The sequence below is a fragment of the Mus musculus genome, chromosome 10, assembly GCF_000001635.26.
Source record: "Mus musculus strain C57BL/6J chromosome 10, GRCm38.p6 C57BL/6J".
Taxonomy (NCBI): Eukaryota; Metazoa; Chordata; class Mammalia; order Rodentia; family Muridae; genus Mus; species Mus musculus.
This window is the reverse complement of record NC_000076.6, coordinates 75,518,018-75,542,782: the sequence shown is the minus strand read 5'-3', so window position 1 is coordinate 75,542,782 and position 24,765 is coordinate 75,518,018. Positions and strand designations below refer to the sequence as shown.

The 24,765-nt window shown below is 43.7% G+C and overlaps 1 protein-coding gene and 1 pseudogene across 1 annotated transcript; one reads left to right on the top strand and one right to left on the bottom strand.

The window, feature by feature from the left end:
* Window positions 1-7,342: 7,342 nt before the first annotated feature.
* Window positions 7,343-24,741, bottom strand: Snrpd3 (small nuclear ribonucleoprotein D3). Its single transcript, NM_026095.4, has 4 exons — window positions 24,658-24,741; window positions 23,323-23,469; window positions 10,414-10,606; window positions 7,343-7,522 (listed from the first exon to the last, which is right to left on the bottom strand). The coding sequence occupies exons 2-4, from the start codon at window positions 23,446-23,448 to the stop codon at window positions 7,461-7,463; spliced, it is 381 nt and encodes a 126-aa protein (NP_080371.1). The 5' UTR covers window positions 23,449-23,469; window positions 24,658-24,741; the 3' UTR covers window positions 7,343-7,460.
* Window positions 15,377-16,911, top strand: Gm35061 (annotated as a pseudogene).
* Window positions 24,742-24,765: the final 24 nt, after the last annotated feature.

Genomic DNA, 24,765 nt, shown 5'->3' with positions numbered 1-24,765 from the left:
ATGCACAGCATAGGTGTCCAGGGTTCAACAGGTTTCAGGTTTGCATGGCATGGCAAACACTTTTGCCCACCTTTCTTGAGACAGAATGTTCTTGCTTAGTCCAGATTGGGTCTAGAATTCCAGCTGCAATCTTCCAGCGTCAGCCTTCCTAGTGAATGCACGTATCACAGTAGGTAGGTGGAGAGCATAGGACATCATTGTAGTGTCGATTCTTTCCTTCCACCAGGTGGGTTCCTGGGGATTGAACTTGGTCTTCAGGCTTGGCAGAAACCATCTTTACCCCCTGAGCCCTCTTGCTGGCCCAGCAATGTTTTTCCTTCAGTTATTGAGAATACCCCATGATCTTCTTTCCTGTATTATGGCAAGAAAAAATGTAAATGGCAAAGCTGCCATCCTTATCTTGGTCCTTGGATCTTATCTTTTATTTGCAGGATGCTTTTAAAGATTTTTCTTTTCACCACTTGTTGTGAGTCATAATATGCTTTCTGCTTGTGTCTCATTGGAGTTCATTTAATTTGTTAGATCTATGGGTTTAGTTTTCATCAAGTTTGCAAAAATTCTGGCCTTATTTTTTCAAGTAATTTCTTTGGTCTTCCTTTGGGTACCACAGTTATTCCTTTGGTACCCCAGTTATTCCTTTGTTACCTTAGTTACTTCTTTGGTATCTCAGTTATCCCTTTGGTACCCCAATTACTTCTTTGGGTACCCTAGTTACTCTTTGGTACCCCAGTTACTCCTTTGGCGTTCTAATTACTCCTTTGAGTCACTTGAACTTACCCCACATTTCACTCTTTTTTCAACTTTTTTTCTCTTTAGTGTCTTTTAGTTATGCCTTTTCTTGGTTATTTTGATATTGCTGTAATTAAATACCATGTCCAAGACAATATATAAAAGAGAGCACTTAAGTTGGCTGACAGTTTCAGAGGGTTAGAGTTCATGATCTAGAGCAAAGGAAATACTGGGAGCTCACATCTTGATCCACAACCACAAAGCAGGGAGAGAACATTGGGAATAGAACTCGTCTTTTGAAACCTCAAAGCCTGTCTGTCCCCAGTGATACACCCCCAACAACACTGTAGTCACTGTACCTCCTAAACCAGCCGGGACAAGTTCCACCAGCTGGGGACCAAGTGTAGAAATACGTGAGCCTAAGGTGGCCATTCTCATTCAAACTACCACATGCCTCAAATTCATAGTCTTTCTTTACCTGTGCTGGAGAATCAATCTAGGGCTCCAAGCATGCTAAGCAAACCTCTACCATTGACCTATATCCCCAGACCTTTGTTTCTACCCATTTTTAAGGTGTGTGTGTGTATATGGGGTCTTATGTAGCCTATGTTGGTCTTGAACTCACTGTATATTGGAGGTTGATCTAAAGCTACTGCTCCTTTTGCTTCTATCGCCCAAATTCTGGGATTACAGGTATGAACCACTGCAACAATCTCAGAGCTTCTGATCTTCGTGCTTCTGCCTCCTGAGTAGTTGGAATTACAGGCCTGAGCTAGCAGGTCCAGTTTTCACGAAACTTTTCTTGTGAAATGAGTAGTCTGCTGTTAATCCCACCCAGAGATTCTCTCTGGATTTTTCCTCCCCCTCCTCCTCCTCCCCCTCCCTCCTCCTCTTCCTCCTCACTCCAATTATCTTCTATTCAAAAGTTTCTATTTAATATTTATATACATTTACTTTATGTGTATGAATGTTGTGTTCCGTGTACATAGTGTCCCAGTGTCCCTGGAGACCAGAAGAAGGTGTTGGATCCCCAGAACAGGAGTTACAAATGATTATAAGCCTCCATGAGATGGAAACTGAACCTGGGTCCTCTGGGAGAGCAATAAACACTGCTGAGCAATCATCTCTCCAACTCCACTATTTAACCATTTGAAGATACAGGATGCAGTTGTAATAATTATATTAACGTCATTCTCTGCTAATGCAACATTTGTATCAGCTTTGGGTTTCTCTTTACTCTGATTAGTGACTGTGTTTTCCTGTCTTTGGCATGCTACCCATTTTTGAGTGGATGCCAGACATTATTTATTTCACCTGGATGCTAAATATTTTTACATGCTTATGACATCTTTTTGAGTCTTATTCTGCTATTAAACGCTTTAAAATTTGTTTGGTTTTGAGGCGGAGTCTCATCTGCTCTAGCCCAAGAAGGTCTGGCAATTATTCTACATCCCAGTCTGGTCTAGAACTCATCTTGATGCTGTAGGCATGAATCACCACACCCAGCTCATTCTGGGATATGAACTTAATTGGCCTAGAAAAGCAATTTGATTTTTTTTCAAGTCTTGTTTTTATGACTTGTTAGGCAGGTCCACAGCAGTGCTTGTGTAGGCTAATTGTTCCTCATTTATGAGACCAGGCCTTCCTGAGTACTGGTAATTAGTCTGTTTGCTGTTTGTTGTTGTTGTTGTTTTTTCATATGTAACACCCTCTTTATTTTTCAGTTATTGAAGTCAAATATTAAATAATTTAAATTTTAAAGTGTAATTTAATTTTAAAGTGTTATTTATACACACACACACACCACATAGTGTAACCTGTTACTTGAAAAATAAAAGGTGACATGTTATATTCACTTCCTTACAGATTGTCCATAACACCAGTAGGCTTTGTGTGTGTATGTGTGTGGTAACGTGCATGTGTGTAGGTGTGCTCTGATTATGGCTCTTGGCCTCATTTCCTTGAGGCAAGGTCTCTCACTGAACTGGGTGCTAGGCTGGCAGTCAGCAAACCCGTCTGCTCCTTCCAATGTGGTGTTGAGAGACTTGTGTGGCCATGCCGAGCTTTTTACATAGATGCTGGGGATTTGAAGTCAGGTCTCCATTCGTGTGAAGTAGGTGTGTTTTTACTTCACAGCTATCCTCCCAACTCTGACAAGCTCTCTAAATACTCTGTTGTTGTTTTATGAAAGTATGTTTGGAAAGACAATAGCAGTGCCACTTAAAAGTCACATCATGTCACCAGACATTATTGTCCTTATGATCCAACTCAAACTGAAGTCTCAACTTTATCCTAAAGTATAAGGCATTAGGACCCCAAATTTTGGGCTGGAGTAATGGCTCAACAGTTATTAGCGTTGTTGCTCTTGCAGGGGGCCCAGAGAACCAACCCCTGAAAGCTGTTCTCAGCTACCTCCTAATGATTGCAAACAACAGGCCTGACAGTGTTTTTTTTTCATATGCAAACCAATCAATCCTACATCCATCCCCTTTCTTTATCTAAACTGTACTCAAAGCCAGGGCCAAAGTTGAAGCCCACTCCTGTTACCCAGAGCCCATTGAGAAAACTTGTCCCACACAGAAAACCACTGTCAGGGCCTCAAGCCAGTCTCCCCTGGGCCCAGTAGTTTCCTGACTCAACCTTGGTGCTTCTCCAGGTGAACTGCGCTTTCCAGAAAAATCCCGCACCATACTTGTGTTAAAGATTCAACTGATTAACTATGGAGATTTGGAATTTGTCAGACCCAGAGTCAAATCATCTCCATATAGCTTTGGTCTGCTTAATAGCCACCTATCACCCACCTCCATGTCTAGCCTAATAACCCTGAGATTATCAGGTAAAACTTCCCAGAATGTATTGCTAGACCACAAGCCTTCAACAACTCCACAGCTAAGACAGCATGCAAAATTTATATATAGCAGATTTCCCTGCCTGGCCTGCTTTCTCTCTTTTAAAAAAAGATTTATTTATTATTATAAATAAGTACACTGCTGCTGACTTCAGACACACCAGAAGAGGGTGTCAGACCTCATTTCGGATGGTTGTGAGCCACTGTGTGGTTGCTGGGATTTGAACTCAGGGCCTTCCGAAGAGCAAGCGGTGCTCTTACTGGCTGAGCCATCTCGCCAGCCCTGTAGCCTGCTTTCTCAATCATGTGTGGATCCATATTCTGCTCAGTACTCAAGACCACCCTTCAGAGAGCCTGGCTTCTTCAGGCTTTTATTTCTTAGCTTTGATTCTTCATAACAGGAGGTTCCAGGGAGGCTCAGTCCTTGCTTTATGGTGCAAAGGGTGGAATCTCTTTGTAAAACGTAAGCTGGACAGTGGGTAACTCCCCTATTTATTAGGAATTAATTTCCTTCAGTATCAGAGGCCTGAAATTTTGAAAACTAATTTCATGTATTGTCTGCTTTCTTTTCAGGGACATTTGTAAATCTAATTACGTTCTTTTGCTTTGGCCACTAGCAGAAAACAAAATCCTATGCTTAATTTAAATATGGAATATTCAGCAAAAAACTGTTCATGCTGGGATAGTTGGTACCACAGGTGGAGTCTAAACTTTGCTGTATATAAGAAAACAGTAGTTGAGATCAGAACCAATGTTACATGTTGTCTTTGGGGTGGGGGGGACGGACTAGTTACTGGTGCTATGGTGTCAGCTTTCATTCTTTAAAAAAAAAAAAAAAAAAAAAAACGTATTTTTAGCCAGGCAGTGATGGTGCACACTTCTAATCCCAGAACTTAGGCAGCAGAGGCAGGTAGATCTCTGTGAGTTCGAGGCCAGCCTGATCTACTACAGAGTGAATTCTAGGACAGGCAGGATTACACAGAGAAACCGTCTTTTTTTTTTTTTTTTTTTTTTTTCTTTTTCGAGGCAGGGTTTCTCTGTATAGCCCTGGATGTTCTGGAACTCACTCTGTAGACCAGGCTGGCCTCGAACTCAGAAAACCCACCTGCCTCTGCCTCCCGAGTGCTGAGATTAAAGGCTTGTGCCACCACTGCCCGGCAAAACCCTGTCTTGAAAAATCAAAACCAAACCAAACAAACCAATAACCAAAAACTTATATAAAAAAATCAGTTACCTCAAGCTCACAGAGAGATCTGCCTGCCTCTGGCTTGCAAGTGCAATTAAAGGTATGGACCATCATATCTAGCCTTGTCATGCCCTTAGGTTCGGGAATGGAACAACTCAAAAGGCTTAGAAGAAAGTCCTGAAACTGATCAGACTCAACATGCTTCTTACCCCCCCCCCCCCCCCCGAAACACACTACACGTAGGCAAGCTGAGTTGCCTGGAAGAGGCTCAGACCAGTCCATGCGAGCTGTCTAGAAAGGACAGTCTCCCATCTGTTGTGCTCTCTGCAGGTCATGCTGTGCACTCCAGGTTTTCAGGTCTATGTCAGAACCCATGCTGGGTTAAGTTTTGGTGATACACTTGTCATTTTCTGCTCCTGTAGGTAACCCTCCACCCATATTCTTATAAATACTCCTAATTCAATTTATTGGTTCACCAAGTTGGATTCTGGTAATATCTGTACTTGGACCTGTCTTTGTTTTGCTACCTGGGACAAGTAGTTGTTTGGTCCTGTCTCCCTACTGAACACATCATTCAATTGGATGGAGTGCAGGTTCTAACTTAAAATTCAGATAGGCAGTCTTGGAATAATCAAACAAACTTTTCATGCACCATTTATTAATACAATAAAATAAACCAAACAGAAAGAACCTACACTGAAAACAGGAGTTGAGCTGAGGAAGGGGATGGCAAGAACTTGGGGTGACAACAGCAGGGTAAACCAGTTCAGACTACAGATAAAGAACAGATAAATAGCAACAGGCTCCAAGTCTTTGATCCAGGGATATACAGGGACTAAAGCCAAGATAAAAGTCAAGATACCAGCAGGTGGCCGCACACGGGACTTACTCCCAGGGAACAGTCTTCAGCACTACTCCGTGGCTTACTAGTCATAATTTAACCAGTCATGATATAACAAGTATGGATGGCAGTGGCAGAATTACAATCAGGAAGACAGGTGCTGGGGAACACAAATGATAGTGCACAAAACTGGGACAGCAAAGGCTAAGCAGACACATTTGAAAGAAGTGATGAGCTAAAAGCTGGAGGGGGCGGGCAGAATTACTGTAAACCCTGACAACCTAAGTTTGATTCCAAAGAAGATGGGAGAGCAACTCCCAAAAGTTGTCTTCTGACTTTCACATGTGTGCTGGCAGGCATCCTCAAAAAGTGAATTAAAAAAAAAATCTAAGCATGTGTAAATATGTAAGGTGTATGTATGTATTCTGGGAGGGGAGGGGAGGAAAAGTGTCTAACCCAGGCTGGCCTGAACTCATTAAGTAGCAAGCCCTGAGCTTGGAAATCCACTTGCCTGAGTGCTGGGATTATGGTCTATACCACCATGCCCAGCCTGAAAGAAATGGTTTCCAACACATACTAGCAATCCTGTTAGAAATGAAGGCACACTCCGTCTCTTCTGCATGACATTCGACAGAGGCAGAGATGAACTCAAGCTTTGTTTTTTGGCTGGGTATAGTGGCCCACGCCCTTAACCATGGCACTCAGGAAGTCCATGCATGTGCACCCGAGTCTGAGCTACTTAGTTTACAGAGCAAGTAGGTCTATGTAAAGAGAATCTGTGTCAACCACCCCACCCCTGGCAACCCACAGCCATGGTGGAGGGTAAATGCTGGAGGGTAAGGATGTTAACATTTCACCACATAAACAGCTGGTGATGAAGCGCACATGGCCTACTGGGTGGGGCTTGACGGGTCATGCTGCAGGCTTATGCTTGCACCCAACCCTGAGACGACACATGTCAACTTGAATCAGCCCACTAAAGTTGGCATCACACTGAATGAGAAAGAAAGCTGCAGGAAAGGAGCACACCAAACTATAACCACCACCAAAGACTCCATTAGGCCAAGGCAACCACCAGAGTACTCCAAGTGCAAGAAAAAACAAAGAGGACTGAAGAGATGGCTCGGAGGTTCAGAGTACTGTTTGCTCTTCCGTCTTGAGTTCAATTCTCAGCAACCACATGGTGGCTCACAACCATCTATGATGGTGTTCTCTTTTGGTGTGCAGGCATATATGCAAGCAGAACGCTGCATACATAATAAAATAAACCTTTAAAAAATTAGTGTGCTTATCAATGCTGAGATGCTCCTAACACTGTGTGGAGCGAGTTGAATATGAGTAGCTACAGACAGGGTTCCCTCTGGAGCTGTCGAATGCTGAGACACTATGATTACTGTATTACTGATCAGAGCATGAGTCATCTTCACAGGTCAGGTTGCCTGTGTCAGGTTAGCTGGGAAAGTGCCACACTGAGTGTTCATGTAACACAGGGTTCCTCTCTTAGTTAGGCTTTTCTCCCTTCAACTAGAAAGAGGCCTGAAAAGTGCTTGCACTCTTTATCACACACTGCTGCTTGAAGAGTGCTGGCATCTCCCCAGTACATGTCCAAAGGTGTCAGATTCTAACCTGCTGCCAAAGCAAACTACAAACACGAACACACAGTTCTTATTTCCTCAAAAACAAAACAAAACAAAACAAAAAAGCCTCACACAAACCACAAAACAACCAAATTTTATTTAGCTTAACAGTTTATCAAAAGAAAATCTAAGACATATGCACATGTAATACCCCCTCCCCCCAAAACCCCTGCAATAATCAAAGAGAAGAAAGGACAACGTTCTCTTCAATGGAGAATATTATCTTCGCTTCTGGAAGATGTTCCCACGTCCCATCCCACGTCCTCTCCCTCGTGCGGCCACTGAAACAAAGAAGAAGAAGAGAGGTCAGGGGGGCTGGGATGCTCACAACAGCACCAGCTGAAGCCTGGGCATCAGTCTGGAAGAGGCCTGGAAGGCTGCCTGGACCAAATCATGCGGTGAGAAGGAAGAGGAGTGGAAGTTGGTGCTGATAACTGGTGTCATGGTGGGAGGTAGTGCCGACAGCACAGCAGTGTGAATAATAGCACAGGAATGACAAATTCTCAGAGCTATTACGGATGTATTCAATTCTGTTTGTGTGGATAAGAGGAAGGGCCATGGCATGTGACTATATACAGGACATAAGATAACCTCAAATGTTGTTCCTCACGTACCATCACTACTTTGTTTCTTTAGACAAGGTCTGTCACTGGACTGGACTTTGCCAAGTAGAATAGACTGGCTGGCTAGGAAGCCCAGGATTCTATCTTGGTCCTGTCAGTACTAGAATTACAAGCAGGTTCTACCACACATAGACTGAGCTCAGGTACACACACTGTGTGATAAGCTTGTTACCCACTGAGCTATACCAACCTGGTTCTCAATTCAGACACCTAAGTGCTAGCGTAGCATCTGTTAATTCTGGGTACTATTCTGGGTATTAGTCTTTTGAGTTTTTCTGCATGAAAAAAATGCTTAATAACAAAAACAAAATAACACTACCCATAAAGATGCACAAGACTTCCACTCTATGACCCAATGTACCTAGGAGGCTAGAAGCTCTATAGTCACTCGGGAAGTTCTGTGGACTGACAAAACGCATCTCATTCTTGTCTGTTCTTTCAGAGACTGATGGGAACTACACAACGCTCGCTGATGAGAGACGGGAGCAAGGCGCTGGGAAAGGCACAGGTGGCTCAGGGCTGTGTGCAGTCAGTGGGCCTGGGCCAACTCACTGCCCGAAGTGCACAGTAATGTGACTGGTTAAGATGGACAGTTAGCCTAACCATGACAGCAAGAGCAGCCCTCTCCGAGGCAAAGGTAACATTTTCTCTTTTTTAGCATTTTATTTGTTTGTGGTGTGTGTGTGTGTGTGTGTGTGTGTGTGTGTGTAGTGTATACGTAGAGGTCAGACAACTTCTGTTAGGCTTGTGTGACAACCGCCTTTAACACCAAGCCAACACTGGTCAAAGATTTTATTTTATTTTTATTTTTTTAGAAGTCTTAAGACAAAAGAAACCAACCAACCCCACCCCCCTCCAACCCCTAAACTATTTTGTCTTTAAGCACAGAACCTACCTCCCATATAAAACATTAACATATGCTGCTGTGGAGGACCTGGGCCTTTCACACCCTAAGATCTTTTTTCCAACACCAATGCAGTTGCTTAGGACCATGCTTTTGTGCCTAACAATGTGGCAGAATTTTTCAGAGACTCAAATGCAAGCCATAATCAGGCTAGCCTCCAAGAGCAGCTAATAAGTATCTGGGGGACAGTGTGGTCATAACTGCTGGCATGTGTCAAAGGAGGGATTTACTGTCAAGTTTAAGAAAATGTGAGGGGCTGGAGAGATGGCTCAGTGGTTAAGACCACTGTTCTTCCAGAGGTCCTGAGTTCAAGTCTCAGCAACCACATGGTGGCTCACGACCATCTGTAATTGGATCTGATGCCCTCCTCTGGTGTGTCTGAAGACAGCGACAGTGTACTCATATACATAAAGTAAATAAAATCTTAAAAAATATATATGTAAAATACAAAAGAAAGTGAGAAACAAGGGGTGGTAAGACAGTTCAGCAAGTAAAGGCGCGTGTTGCCAATCCTGCCAGCCTATGCTCAACCCCTGCAAGTTGTCCTCATCTCCACATCTGCCCCCACCCCAAATTAGCTAATTCACAATTTTAGAGAATAAACAAAAATTAACAAGATGGTGCTAATCAGAGGGCTGGGGTGCAGCTCAGCTCATAAAATGCCTGCCTGTTGAGACCCCATGTTCATCCATAAACCAGGTGGGTCTGCACAAGCTCTTGGGAGGTAGAGACAAGAGCGCTAGAAGGTCAAGGTTGTTCCAGCCTGGGTACCCGAAGCTCATATCTGTCTGGAACATGTGCAGGCATTAGAAGACAGCATGTGGTCTCTGTGCTGCTGCTGCACAACATTACTTCCCAGACACGACACGGCTGTCTACACCATGAGATCACAGCAGCTGTGGGAAGGCACAGCAGACCCTCGCCTCCCTGATACACTCTCCTACCCTCACGGCTGCTGCCTTGGGAGGTGGTAAGTACAGAGAAAGTGAATGGCTAACTGACGGGCTCCAGTGAAGCCACAAAATCCACCATGCTCCTGAGCAACCCTAATAGCTCACTGGTTTATCAAGACAGACCTGAGTGCAGTTTGTCTTCACTTGTTACCCTTTCTGTCTTGGGTGAGTAGGAAAAAAGTGTGTGTGTATGTGCACGTGCATGTCTTTTGTGTGTGTCACACATAGTTCTGGGAATGCTACCGAACATTTTCAGGCATTATCCATATCCTCACTAGACCAGAGCAAGTTGCCCAGTCTTCTTGGATAGAATTTCTGAAAAGGAGGGACCTTCACTATAGATTGTATGAGTTAGACAGTGTTCTCTCTGGTTGTCCCTCCAAAGTCTTGCTATATATACGTAGCTCAGGCTGGCCTCCAATTCACTGTATTCTTTCTGTCTCAGCCTCTTAAGTGCTGGAATTATAGGTGTGAGCCATCATACCTTGCTTGAGATTTTGGATTTTACACTAAACTCTGTGATAGGATCAAGTAAGACAAGAAAGGTAACAGGGAAAGGCCCCATTATCAATGATTTCTCAATCCTGGGGACAGATCAGGACAGGGTACAGCAGCAAGTCAGATTCACTTGTCCCCATGCAACAAAAGAAACAAGGTTAGTAGTAATTCTAAAGCCAGCCAAGGGTACCTACCTTGGGCCTTCAGGATAGCAGCTTTTCCTCTGCCGGCCCCTGAGCCTTGGTTTTTATTTTTCATGCTCTTTAACATGGGTGCATTTTTCAGCATGTCAGGCAAAATCAGAAATCGGATCTTGCTGCCACGTATATATACCTGTTCCAGCTGTGCCACTCGACCATCTCTGTATGTGACTGTGATGTTGGACATCTGGAAGGGAATCACCAGTTTATTTGTAAGATCAAAGCATTGGAGCACACAAAGCCAGAGAGCCTTAACTGGATTAAGTTTAGAATTACAGAGGCCTGACACCAGCATCAAGAAAAGAAGCAGACAATGCGGGTGAACTACCCTAGCAATGGCTGGAGCTTTCTGTACGCATCAGGGACTGTACACCTCACAGAAACGGCAGGCGGAAGTATGAGTTCTCCCATTTTTACAGATTACGATCAAACACAACCCACATCAGATCACTGACATGCTGCAACTCCAAGTTCAGATGCAGAGCCCCAGCTTACATCCTCCTGGGCCAGGCTGTGAGTGGCAGGTGATAAAGCCTTTCTTAGTTCATGTCTAAAGTGCAGCCTCATGGACCCGCTGGCACTCCAGCTGGAAAGGCATCTTCAGGGTCATACATATGCAGCAGGCATAGTTCTGACTCAGCATACATTGGGAAGGCGGGTGACTAGACTAGGACCGAGAAGTAACATGGTAGAGCCTGCTCCCAGCCTGCACAAGGAGAGGAAAACCCAAGCAGGAGCTTTCAGCATGCTTGGACTGAAGCAGCACATCTGGACAGTACTGAGGACACTTCAGAGAGCAGGCAGACCACTCAAGGGTGTGGGCGGAGAAATGCCTAACAGGGCTAAGGTAGTATTTTGGGAAGACAAATGTGCCAACATGAGTAAGCGTAGAATGAAGGGAAGGAGGAATTTGAGCCCAGTCAGGAGATCTACAGTGAACAGGAAAGTGACATAAACTTGCCAGCACCAAATCCACTACATGCCACTTTTACCACAACTGCTTAATTGCCTTCCTGTGGGCACAAAGGACTAGGCTTTATCTAGAGTGGGTAAACCATGCTGCAAAGATGTGCAGCTCCTAGATTTCTTTCTTATAAAATTTAAATCATGTATACTGTTACTGTACATTTGATATATTTCCCTACCCACTTCCCCTCCCCTTTTTTATTGCCTCTTCTCCCCACTGTTAGCCCCTTACCGCCAACAAAAACTCAACTTCTACTTTCATTTTCTACATACATACATCATTTGATGTGAGTATAAAATCTAGGAATTACAAATGAGAGAAAACAGCTATCTTTCTAAGACTGGATTAATCTGCTCACAGAGCATCTTCAGGAGCACTGTCTCCCAGGACCGGCTTCTATGCTGCCGGCCGCCTTACCCTTTGCTCCTTCTGAAGGGCCAGGTGGTTTCTGGTTGAACACCAATGTGAAAACCAAAACCAAAATCCATCAAAGCTCTGAGGCTGCCCCACTGTATCTGAGCATCAGGAATCATTTCTAGGATTGCAAACCACTGTTCCTGTTCTATATTCAAGGGCAAGAGGGCCCCGGTTTCCCACCAGCCAACTGCAGGCTTCCTATTGTCAGTTCCTTAAAATCTCAGTTTCTAAGTCCTTGCCACAGTCCCCTAGACAAGTATCAGAACCTCTGCTAGCACAAATAAGTAGTTATGGGTTAGCTTACCCAGCTGAAAAACCCAGATTCCACTCAACCCCCTCAATTCCAGGCGAATTTGTGACTCCACAGAAGCCACTGAAGTGGCTGAGGACCTTCAGTGAGAGCTGGGTCTGCCACCCTCCTCCAGGTTTAACCCTGAACACATCTTCAGAATTTTCTCAGTCTCAGTTCCCCTACTAGAGAAAACACAATATAACAACCACCAGTGTTTCCTGAGCAGGAATACAGACAGCAGGTACTGCCCCAAATGGCTGATTTTAGACCATGAAACCCTACAGGAGACACAACCTGTGAGACGCAGATCTGTTCTTGAAGGTCCATGCCTTTACTCACCCCATCCTCCTGCACAAAGTCACACTGCCTTCATGTGTTTTGTGAGTTCAAACCCAGGTCTCTCTGACTGTCTGACTCTGTACTACTCCCTACCTTGAAGTGGCACAGACTACTTTCCTGGAGCTGTTAAAAACCACAATTAAACACGGCAAAGCATGTCTAAATGGTGTCTCAACTACCTAAGATATAACAAACCCAGTAATGTCTATTTTTGAGATGTATAATCATTACGCCTCATCTTCCTCCCCACTCAGCTCTCTCCACTGTGCCTCGAAGTCTCCACAAGGCTGTCATACAGACCCAACAAGGCTTAAACTAGGTGCTTCTGCCAATGTGCCATGATGGGTTCTCAATGAATCTGACAAATACCCCAGCACCAGACTGCTATGTTCTAATGCACCCCTGTCCTGCTCCTGGACAAATGGTGACACAGTCCCAGGGAAGGCCCGCTGCAGTATGTTTATCTTAATTACATTTAAAATACTTAAAATGGGGCTGGTGAGATGGCTCAGCGGTTAAGAGCGCCGACTGCTCTTCCAAAGGTCCTGAGTTCAAATCCCAGCAACCACATGGAGGCTCACAACCATCCACAACGAAATCTGATGCCCTGTTCTGGAGTGTCTGAAGACAGCTACAGTGTACTTACATATAATAAATAAATAAATAAATAAATAAATATTTAAAAAAAAATAAATACTTAAAATGTATTTAAGTGTAGTGTGTATGTGACAGCAGAAGCTGAAGCAGTGGGGTTAAGATTCCCTGAGTGCTAGGAACCTGATATTTGTCCTCTGGAAAAGCAGCAAGTGCTCTTAACTGCTGAGCCATCTCTCCAGCTTCGAGCACTTAGGTTTTACTGAAAGTCAAGCAGGAACAGTTTATGGTTTCCTAATAGCCAGCCACAATAAGCAACACAGACTAGATATTCAACTAAAATGACATCTGTGGGCCAAGACGGAGAAGAGCACAATGTAGGATTGTGAAGTAATGCTGGAGTGTAGAATATAGTGTTTTGTCCTCAATTCTGACCTCATAATTCTTTTTGGTTTTGTTTTGAGGCAAGTTTCTCTGTGTAGACCTGACTGTCCTGGAATTCAGAGATCTGACTGCCTCCCTCTTCTGAGTGCCGGGACTTTTTAAGATAGTGCACAAAAGCTAGAATTAAGAGAAACGAATTCTGATCTGCCTTTCTGTTTTGTTCTGTTCTGTTCTGTTCTGTTCTGTTCTGGAGTTGTCTGTAAGTAAATCCCCATGACCTTCATTTCAGACAGAGTAATGCCTGGGCTGGGATATAGTCAGTGGCAGATACTTATCTACCATGTGCAAGGCCCTGGATTTTTCCATTCCTAGTATGAGATCTACAGTTGTTTTCTTTTCAAATTACTTTTTTTTCACATGATTATATTTCAGTCCCATCTATTCAATTATGTTTCCATAAAACATACTTTAGAGAAGTTTCAGATAGCTGAACACATGGAAGTTCCTGGAGGGTGGTGTATCATGAGGAGGCATGGAAACTGAGTGTCCAGGCCTTGTTTGACACATCTATATCCTTAGTCCTAGTCTACACATACCTGTAAATGTACTTCCCCGAATGCTGTGAGCTGGTTAAACAAAGGTTGATCAAAACTAAGGAAGGGCTGGGTGTGGTGGCGCACGCCTTTAATCCCAGCACCTGGGAGGCAGAGGCAGGCGGATTTCTGAGTTGGAGGCCATCCTGGTCTACAGAGTGAGTTCCAGGACAGCCAGGGCTATACAGAGAAACCCTATCCTGAAAAACCAAAAATAAATAGATAAATAAATAGATAAATAAATAAATAAGGAAGGGACTGTAGGGACACAGACTTTTGCCTGCTCAGACAGAGCCCAGGCTAAAATAAACTGGGACTGTCATTGGTATCTAAAGAGGGGACAGTCTTAAGGGTTGAGCCTTTAACCAGATACCTGACCCTTTCTCTCTCAAGCACCAGAGCTAAGCCACACGAGGGCACACTCAACTGGACAGCACTGCACAACTGACTTCTTTCTTGGCATGTGGGCAAACTCTCATATCCAGTGTCAGAAGAGATTCCTGTTGTGAGGGGCAGCAGAAGTGATTTTTCCTTCTGTATGGCCAAGATTGTCAACATGCTAAAACTGTACACACAGTTGAGGATAATTTTACACACACACGCACACACACAACTGTACACACAGTTGAGGATAATTTTACACATACACACACACACACACACACACACACACACACACACACACTCACACACACTGGATATACGTTAGTTGCCAATTATGTTACATCACTATCAAATGATTTGACCTATCTTAGTTCTTAGGAAACACATAAAAATGTTAATAGTACAAAGCAGTGCAAAGAACATAACTCATTTGAAAGCAATTCATATAGCCTGAACACCAGTGTCCGTCCCCCCCCCCCCCCCCCCCAGCTAAAGAGCTTAGGTTATCTACAGAAATTTAATCACATAGCCAAGCAAGGGCGCCCTTTGTTTACAGTCCCAGTGACTGGGGAGCTGAGGCACAAAGACCCTGAGTTTCAGGCTGGACAGGGCTGCACAGTGAAACTCTTGTCTTAAAAAAACATTGCATTGAGAAATCTCAAACTTTGCTGGTGTTAGTTACCACAGTGTTTTGCTTTTTCTAAGCAACCTAATCCTAGATAAGTTTCTTATAGGCTATATTTTTTGTAAGGTAACACTCAAATTCATGCAGATCATTTATGTACAGAGGGGTTAGTAACAACCAAGCAGATAGATCAAACAGCGCCATCGTGGTTTCAAAAGTGTCATTTTAGTTTCTATAGAACCACTGATCCTGCTACTCTCTCCCACACAAATCATTGAGAACTTTCTTGATGTATGGTGAAATACACTTGTCTGTTACTCTCCTTAAATTATATTTACTGGCACACATGCTTATCATTTTCTTTTTAAAGTTATTGCTTTTAAAACTAGAAAGGGTCTCTTTATGATGCCTAGAGTGGCCTCAGCCTCCCGAGCTACACAGGCTGGTGGAGAGCTTGCCAAGCATGAGAGAAGCCCTAGGTTTGATCCCTTAGACCACATAAAACCAGCCACGATACAGATAACTGCAGGTCCTGGAAAAGCTGGTGCTGTAGAACATGCTTATATTTGTTTTTAAATAAACAGAAGTAAACTTTGAGTTTTAGAACCTTAGTTGCTCTGTCAACTTTGGAAACCTATCTACTTTAATGTGTTGAGTTGGCACTGGATAGAAATTAACAGCCATGGGGCTGGAGAGATGGCTCAGCAGCTAAGAGCACTGATTGCTCTTCCAGAGGTCCTGAGTTCAATTCTCAGCAACCACATTGTGGTTCACAACCATCCGTAATGGGAATCCAATGCCCTCTTCTGGTGCATCTGAAGATAGCTACAGTGTACTCATATACATAAAATAAATAAATAAATTTTAAAAAGACTATTAGGAGAAATTAACAGCCACATGGGTCTAGAAATGTTAAATATAATTTTTCTCCATTTGTACAAGGTCAACACACTGTGTTAACTATATAACATTTTATCTATGTATATTTGATTATAGAAACCAATAAAATACTCTATAAACAATGAAAAGCCAAACAAAACAGGCATGTTTAGCACATGCCTACAATCCTGTATTTAGGATGTGGAGACACTATGTCAGAAATTCAAAGTCTGCTACATTGTGAATTTAATTACATAACTTATTTTAGCTCTACTAACAGAGATACTGGACCTCAGAGTTTTCCTTATTCCGTATGAAAAACAACACTGCCCCACTGACATCATGCTCCAGTTCCTGCTTGGATTCACTTTACTTTGGGCAACATGGTTGGAATATATCTGGCTCAGAACTATGACATGCCAAACCTGGCTAAAAAGGAGATTAAAAAGGACCTAGAAGCCAAGAAGAAGGCCCCTAGTTCCTGATGCCGGTCTGGTACTGCATTCTGGACCCACCAGTTCCATCCTGGGGGCCTGCCTCTCTCACAACCACATCCAAAGCTGAGTTCCTCGTTGGTCTCAGACCCTGTGCGTTGCCTCAGCTCCAGCACAGGCCAGAAGTTGTGTTAGGCTTAGGTTTCCAGCATCTCCCCATCTCCCGTATCGTCTGTCCAGCTGCATCTGAGTCCTAAGCTTGGAACCATGGTGCTAGGTTAGCAACTACAACCGTAACAAGACTCACTCGCCTGTGCTCTGGGAGTCCTACCGTCTGCTGTCAAGAAATGAATGGATGTGGGTAGCTGCTGGGGATTTACTGTCTAGCAGTGATAACAGGAGCTTGCTAAACAAACTAAATTTTGTTAAAGTAATTCAAATCAGTATCTTCCAGCCAGTTTCTGGTGAACTAATCCATTTCTTATATATTGTTATCAAGGAGCTCCATGATTGATAATCTAACCAATAAGTCATTTGCTGGTCTGTGGGAAGCCACATGTGCCGTTGCAGAGTGGCGCTGACTACTGCTGGCCACCACGCATAAGTTTGGACAAACAACCAATGTGTACATATGCAGTAAAGTTTTTTGCAAAGACACTGCCTGGCCCGGGCATGATAATGAGGCTTAGAGAGTATAACCAATCAGTTGTGAGACATGCAAATGAGGTATGATAATGAGGTTCTGTGAGGTACTGAGAGAGAGTAACCAATCAGATGAGGAGAACATGCAAATGAGGTATAGTGCATAACCAATCCGGGTGTGAGACACGTCTCTCCTAGGCCTATATAAGCAGCACCAGTTCTGGGCATGGGGGTCTCTTCGCCTCTGCAATCAAGCTCTCCCAATAAATGTGTGCAGAAGGATCCTGTTGCAGCGTCGTTACTGCTGACCAGTCCGGTGCGCGCAAGACTGGTCATTAAAAAAGGAAAAAAAAAAACAAAAAAAACCCATAACACTGAAAGGGTCACACAACAACATAACTTTGTCTATCATTATGAACTGGAGGCACCACAAAGACTAAGTATTTTCCAGGAAAAACACACTTTGCAGCCCAGCTAAGACCTCTTCAACAGCACTATCAACTGTTTTCAAAGTTGGATTATTAGTGTGATCTGTAAGTAATAATTTACACATAATTACCAATAAGGGCATACTGACATATAAAAAACTTATAGATAATATAGTAACCTCCCACCATAAAGGGTTATACAATAGCCTTGGTATTAGCATCTTGGAATATGGTCTAGAGTGAATCACACAGTAAAAATTAAGAAGCTGGTCATGATGGCACACACATGTGATCACAACACCCCTGTGAGGTGAGATAGGAGTCAATGCATTTAAGAACAGTCTTGGGTTTGAGAGATGAATAAAACAAAACTGCCCCCTACCTAGGAAACTACCAAAAGCCAGCCTGCAGAGATGGCTCAGCAGTTCTTCAGGTTTTCAGTGGGCCAGACTTCAAGAGGCTCAAAATGTCCTCTTAAAGCTTTTAAGAATTTTTATTTTTCTCTTTTTAAAAATTATTTATATGTTTATGTGGGGGCATATGCACACATGCCATAGGTTAAGTATGTGGTGGTCAGAATCAGTTTTCTCCCTTTGCAGGGTCAGCTCAGGGGATTGTATTTCAGGCTTGTTGGCAAGTGCCTTTACCCACTGAGCCACCTCACCAACCTAGCTTTAAGACATCTTTAAAAACTATGTGTGTGAGGTATTATGAACAGACTCCAGGGTCTTAGGTATGCTAAGCAAGCAGTATCACTAAGCTATACTCCCAACTCGTTCTGGCTTTTAATATTTATTAAATACCTGACTTAAGATTTCCTAAGAAATCTTTTGTAGAATTCTCATGTGTACTGCATGAAAACACCACCTATCAATAAAAAGCTGATTGGCCAATGAGCTGATGCAGGAAATAGGAGGTGAGAATTGAGGAGGGAGAGAAGGGATTCTGGGATAGTCAATGTGAGGTCAGGTGCAGAAGAGATTCGCCCCAAATGCTGATGTTGATGGAGAAGGTCGCATGAACTTGAGGAGAGATAACTACCCATGAGGCTGGACTTAGAATAGAATAATTTAGATAACTGAGTTACAAGCCAGCATTTGGCTTAGGCAATTACTCACAAATAATTCAGTCTCAGAGTTGTTATTTCAGGAACATGGGCAAGAGTGGAAAAGCCTGTGGTTATATCTTTTCTTCTGATTTTGAAGAAAACCTTAGTTTTTTTTCCTCTGATAACTACTAAGACAAATGCTTCAGGCTATGGTTACTAGACAGAGCTAAAAACAAAGACTGCTCCATTTGAGGAGCCTCTAAGTCATCCATTCTGAAGATGGGAAAGAGACTGGGGGGTCCTCTACATCTGCTACAAAAATTAGCTAACATGTGGAAAACCACAAGGACTTCTGATCACTTCCATCTACCTGGAATATGGCACCATTACCCAGCTAATGCAACACGTTCACCTTAAGTGGTGGGAGTATATGCAGTAGGAGATCAAAGATCTCAATCTGCCTGTCCAAACCTAGATGCCCAAATGTGCCTGATCCACTAAGTTCCAGTTCTGGGAACTCATCACAGATTTCATGCATATCCATGCTATACTTTCAAATGACACAAATATGCTATGACAAAGCTATGCTCAAACAACGAAGTTCTAGGTGTGTGGCTCAATGGCACAATGCTTCCTTACCAAGTGCCAAGGCTCTTGGGACCCTAAAAGAAAGCAGATTTTACACTGTCATGTTGGTGAGATCATTACAACAATAAAACCATATGTATGCATGTCTATCACAAGTGTGCAGGTGCCCTCAGAGGTCAGAAGAGGACATCGGATTCCCTGGAACAGGTAGTTATGAGCTGTCTGCTATGTGGGTGCTGACAATTGAACCTAGGCCTTCTTAAAGAGAAGCCAGTGCTCCCAACCTCTGGACCATCTCTCTAGCATTTAAGATCATCACTTAATAGGATCTCCTATATCTGAATGCCAGAGAAATCCGTATCACATGTATCTCAAAATGATTTCCCTCTGCCTGGTTTCACACCTGAATGTACCTTTATTAGATACACAGGAATTCAGGTTTTCAGTCAAGTACTAGCTGCCTGGCTTTTTAACTTTCTAATCAAGCTTAGTGGCACATGGCCCATTTCCTACTAAAGCTACCACATAAAGGGATAGAGGCATAGCTAAGTAGAGAGAGTACTTACTGGATTCTACTCCTAGCACTGCAAAAACATCCCGCTACATAATTTTTCTAATTAAAATACGTACAAGGCGACACAGGTAAAGAAGTCTATCTGTGTCAATATTCATGGGAAAGAAGTGGTTATAATGGAATCCTCTCATGTTCCCAAATCTTTGTGATATGCTAATATTCTGTTTCTCAGTCTTTTTTTTTTTTTTTTTTTTTTTGAGACAGGGTGGCACAAAGTCCAGGCTTGCCTTAAATTTGTGGTGATATTCTTCTGCCTCAGTTTTCTCAAGTGCTGGGACTGTGTGTATTACCATGCATGGCACTGCCCCAAGTTTATAAGAAAATGTTATGCAGGGAAGGTATTTGGAAGATGTCCTCACTTCTAAAGAACTGGGGGCAAGAAAGGAGACATCAGGGGAACATGTAGGAGCTATCTGTCCCAGAGATACAAATGTTCAGACTCTATAAGTAAATCAAAATGAGCATTCACCCATTAGTTTATCACTGATTTTGAAGGGAGCAGAGTTAAGGGAGACACAAAACACACACAAGACATACTACTTTCCAACTTGCAACCTGGCAATACCAAGATCATGTGGGCTGCACTTCTGAGAAGACCATAACCATCTAGTCAGACAAATTCAGTTTAGGATGTGTATGTCAAATAAACTCTTACACATTATATTTGGACTGTCTGAGATCTTTAAAATCAGCAATATATATGTACATATATATATATATATATATCAGCATAATAAACAAATTAAGTCATTGTCTGAAATCTTTCATTCTACTAAAAACCTAAACAACCTAAAATAGACAAAAGACATTCTAAGTGAGTGGCTGGACCCATGAAAGTGGCTCTTTACAAGGCAGACCACTGCAGGTCAGGACCTTGACAGCACTAAATCACTCACACCTCTTAGGACCTTCCTTTGGAAGGAAACCAATTAGCACAGGACTTCAGAAAGCCTCACAGCTGGGTGGGATAGCCCCTACCTAAAATTACAGAATTGACTCTGAGGCAGGAGGATTGAGCATTAAAGACCAGCTTGGGATCTATAGAAAGAACTCCTCTCAAAAGCAACCCCAAATTGGCAAATGGTGTAACTCAGTGGGAGAGTGCTTAACCTATCTTGCCTGAGGCGCTGGTTCCATTCCCAGCAGAGGGGAAGGAAGGCATAAATGCACACACCATCCAACTCTTGTTTTAGTTTGTTTTCCATTGCTCTAATAAACATCCCAGCCAAAAGTAACGTGGGGGAAAAAGGGAAAGAGTTTATTTGGCATACACATTGGGATCACAGTCCATCATTAAGGGAAGCCAAAGCAGGATTCAAGCTGGCAAGAACTGCAGCAGAGACTCCAGAGGAATGCTGCTTACTAACTTGCCCTCCAGGCTCATGTTCCACATGCGCGCGCACACACACACACACACACACACACACACACACACACACTTTTTTGTTTTTTTTTTTTGTTTTTCTGTGTAGTAGCCCTGGCTATTCTGGAATTAGCTTTGTAGGGCAGGCTGACCTTGAACTCACAGAGATCTGTGTTCACCACCATTCCCTGTTTTGTTTTGAGACATCTCTCTCTATGTAGTCCTGGTTGTCCTGCCTCTGCTTCCTAAGTGCCAGATTAAAGGCGTTGTACCACCATGCCTGGCCTTCACCTACCTTTCTTATGCCCCCAGAAAAAACCTGTCTAGCCTGTAATGGGCTAGGCCCTCCCACATCAACCACTAATCAAAAATATGTTCTTGCCTAGAGGATAATCTGATGCAGGTATTTTCACAATTGAGGTTCCCTTTTCTAAGCTTGTGTCAAACTGACAAAAACCTAACCAGCATAAGCGTGTAGTTTAAATGAAGTGTCCTCCATAGTTGCAGGCATCTGAACACTTGGCCCCCAGTTGGTGATGCTTTTTTGGGGAAAGGGGCAGCGGCTAGGGGATGCAGCCTTGCTGAAGGACATCATGGGGGGAAAGGGGGCAGACTTAGAGCACTCTCTGACACTTCCTGTTTGCTCTCTATGCTTCCTGCTTTCTATTGAAAATGTAAGCTCTAAGCTTCCTGCTGCTGTTATCATGCCTCCTTGCCAAGACAGACCCATCCTTCTGGAACTATACTAATGGTACAGTATCGCAGCCACAGGAAAATAGCACAAATCCTAAAAAGCAACAGTCAGGCCACCTTACCCATAGGCATGACCCTAAACAAGGCACTGCACCTCTCTAGACATTATATATTTATCCCAACAGCAAAGCACTGAGCTGGCTGCCGCCAACACAAACTTCATCTCATCTCTAACACCTCTAGACATGCAGCAGTCTTGGGGTACTATGTTCACCCTTTCAGGAGACAACAGGTTGGCACCCTCCAGCTGCCACTCTGGGGGACCTGCCAGGGCATTCACGCTGCGACAGCCCTTCCAGCAGGCTGCCAGGGACTGACCACAGCAGAAACATCAGAGCCAGTCCATTACTGGCTCCAGTTACTCCTCTTACTTGGGTGAAACTTCCTCAGCACCATGTTGTAGCCTGAGGCTCCTTTTGCTCACTCTGCCTTCCTTTCCTGGACTGAAGACCCTCCTGCTACGATGATTAATATTACCGACTTGATGGATTTAGAATTACTGAAGGGACAGGCGTGTCTGCGAGGGATTGTCTAGGTTAGGTGGAGGTGAAAAGTAGAAACTGGGCTAAGTCCTGGCACTCATCTCTGCTTCCTGACTGCAGATTCAATGTGACTAGTTAGTACCCTCCTCAAGTTCTTGCCACCATGACTTCTTCTGCATCAGACTGTCTCATCACACTGTGAGTCGAAATAAACTCCCCCTTCCTTAAGTTGCTTTGGTCAGGAATTTGATCACAGCAACAAGCAAAGTAACCAATCACTTCCGCAATCCTGCTCGGTCACTGGCGTCCTTCACGCCACCTCCCCAAAGTCTCTGGTGTATCTAATTCTGGGTTGGCATTTACAGCACAGAGGATCCAAAACAACTCCATCCTCATTTTATTCAGGGGAGAACAAGTGACCAGGATACCCAAGGTCCTATCATTATGGCCCAACTCAATTTGGAATCAGGGAATTCTCTGATTCCAAAGCTCAAGTTCTTAATTAATGGGGAAAACCCCCAAACCATATGCCAAAACTTTGGCAGTTTTATCAGATGAAACTTTCTCCAAGACAAAAGTAAGCACACACAATACGTGAGTAGAAGATCCTGCAAATTATACACTGTGCTGGGAAGCAGACACTGGCTCTGAACCTGACCGACTCTGAGACAGAAAAGTGAAACTTAACTGGTTGTTTTATAGACAAGTACTTAGCAACTGTATTTGGCTAAAGGCTACCTGACAGTAAATATAGACCTAACCCCAGAGAAATCTAGGAAAAGAGATTGTGCTTTCAATTCAGCATTCTGACTCCCTACCAAAAGCAGTGTGGTCTTGCTATAAAGCCCAGACTGGCCTTGAACTCGAGAATCTACCTCAGCCTCTCAAGTGCTCGGATACACACGTACAACCACAGGCTGTCAAATGACTTTTCTGCCTCAAGGCTAAGTCTATACTGACATAAAATCTTAGAGCCTGTAAGAGTGCTTGACAGGTAATAAGTACTTAGTTAATAACTGTTTGATGAGAATAACTTCATTAAGACCTCCAAGTACACCGCTCTACCCACAGGATAGAAGCCACAGCCCTTTCCCAGCCCTGGTGCCAAGCAGGATACCTGACAGTTCATGTTGTCCTCTGCTTCAATGAGCTTCCCTCGGTATACTTCCCCGGTGTTGGTCTCACACGTCACTATGTGGCCTTCAGCCTCGTGCAAGACTTTAATCGGCACACCAATAGACATCTTGGCAGGACTCTTCCCGGGCTACAGGGAAAGAGAGACGATGGTCATCTTTCAGAGCTTAAGGACTGGCACGCCATGGGCTTTGTAAATGATGTCAAGAGCTGCGTTTCCTGTGGAAGGAGTGTGGCTCTTGGCCTCAAGGAACCACCACAGCAAATTAGCGCAACACGTAGGGTAGGGAAGGATGGTAAGCTGGACAATGAAAAGTAATGGGAACAAAGAGTACTACCCCCATTCTCATCCCAGCCATATGACCCTTTATAGTCACTAAAAGGGCTATGATATAGACCCGGAGTGTAAACAAATCACTGTTTACATGGAGTTAAATAAAATGCAAATAAAAGCAAACTCAGTCTTTCAGTCACACCAGAAATATCCCAAGTAGTCAGCCACCACATTTGGATAAAGGCTACAGAACCTAATAGTACATATAGACCTGAGCCCCAAGGAAGCTAGGAAAAAGAGCTTGCGCTTTTCAATCCAGCGTTTTGAATCCCCACCAAAAAGCAGACCAAAACTGTCAAGGCTACGGTGCTATAAATAGGAAATGTTCATCAAGCAGAGAAATAGGGTAAACGCTCGACTTTAAGTCTCACTACAAGACAAAGACTATGCACAGGGCTTTTAAAATGCTGAGATTGGAAACGACTCAAAACCGGAGCACACCATTTATTTGCATGAGAAGACTGTAAGGATGCTAAACACAGTCTCTCTCTCTCGGTGAGGAACCACGGCTTTCAACTTTAGGAGTGTGGGTTTCCATGCTGAAAATGGTAGGGAAACACTGCAGGATGATAGCCAAAGGTTCAAAAAAAAAAGAGTAGCATCTACAAAGTGGATCGAACATATAGCACGGCAACTTGATTAAACTTCTGCAGCAGCGTGGAAAAGAGGGCCACTGCAGGAATGGGAGTGGAGGCAGGGATGAAAGGGACGTTGTAAATGATGATCCAAAAGGAAAGGAGGTAATTAGCAAGAAATGACTGCCCGTAAGCTTCGGAAATCGGTGACCTGAGAAGGCACCGAACGTGCAGACTAGGCGTAAATTAATAACTGTTCAAGGGTTCGGGAGATGAGCTTTGGATAGGCCCTGGCTTCCCGCCCTCCGCTAAGCAAGCCCCGCTGAGCTCCTCCGCAGCGGCCCTTCCAGCTCCTAAACCCCCTGGGGAAGCCCTGGCCTCCTCTCTCCCGTTAGCCGCCTCTCCTCACCAATTAACTGCAGGCTTTATTTTTTTTCCGGTTCTGGCACAAACGTTAGAAGGCGAAGGCGAGAGAACGACCGGCCCGACTCTCACGAATACCACGCGCTCCCAGAAT

Bases quoted from the DNA above. Each gene is read 5' to 3' on its own strand.
- Snrpd3 (NM_026095.4), bottom strand. From the start codon at position 23,448: ATGTCTATTGGTGTGCCGATTAAAGTCTTGCACGAGGCTGAAGGCCAC. The intron at 10,607-23,322 runs GTATCCTGCTTG...ATTCCCTTCCAG, and splicing joins AGGACAACATGAACTGTCAG to ATGTCCAACATCACAGTCAC. The intron at 7,523-10,413 runs GTAGGTACCCTT...TCTTTGTTTCAG, and splicing joins TGCTATCCTGAAGGCCCAAG to TGGCCGCACGAGGGAGAGGA.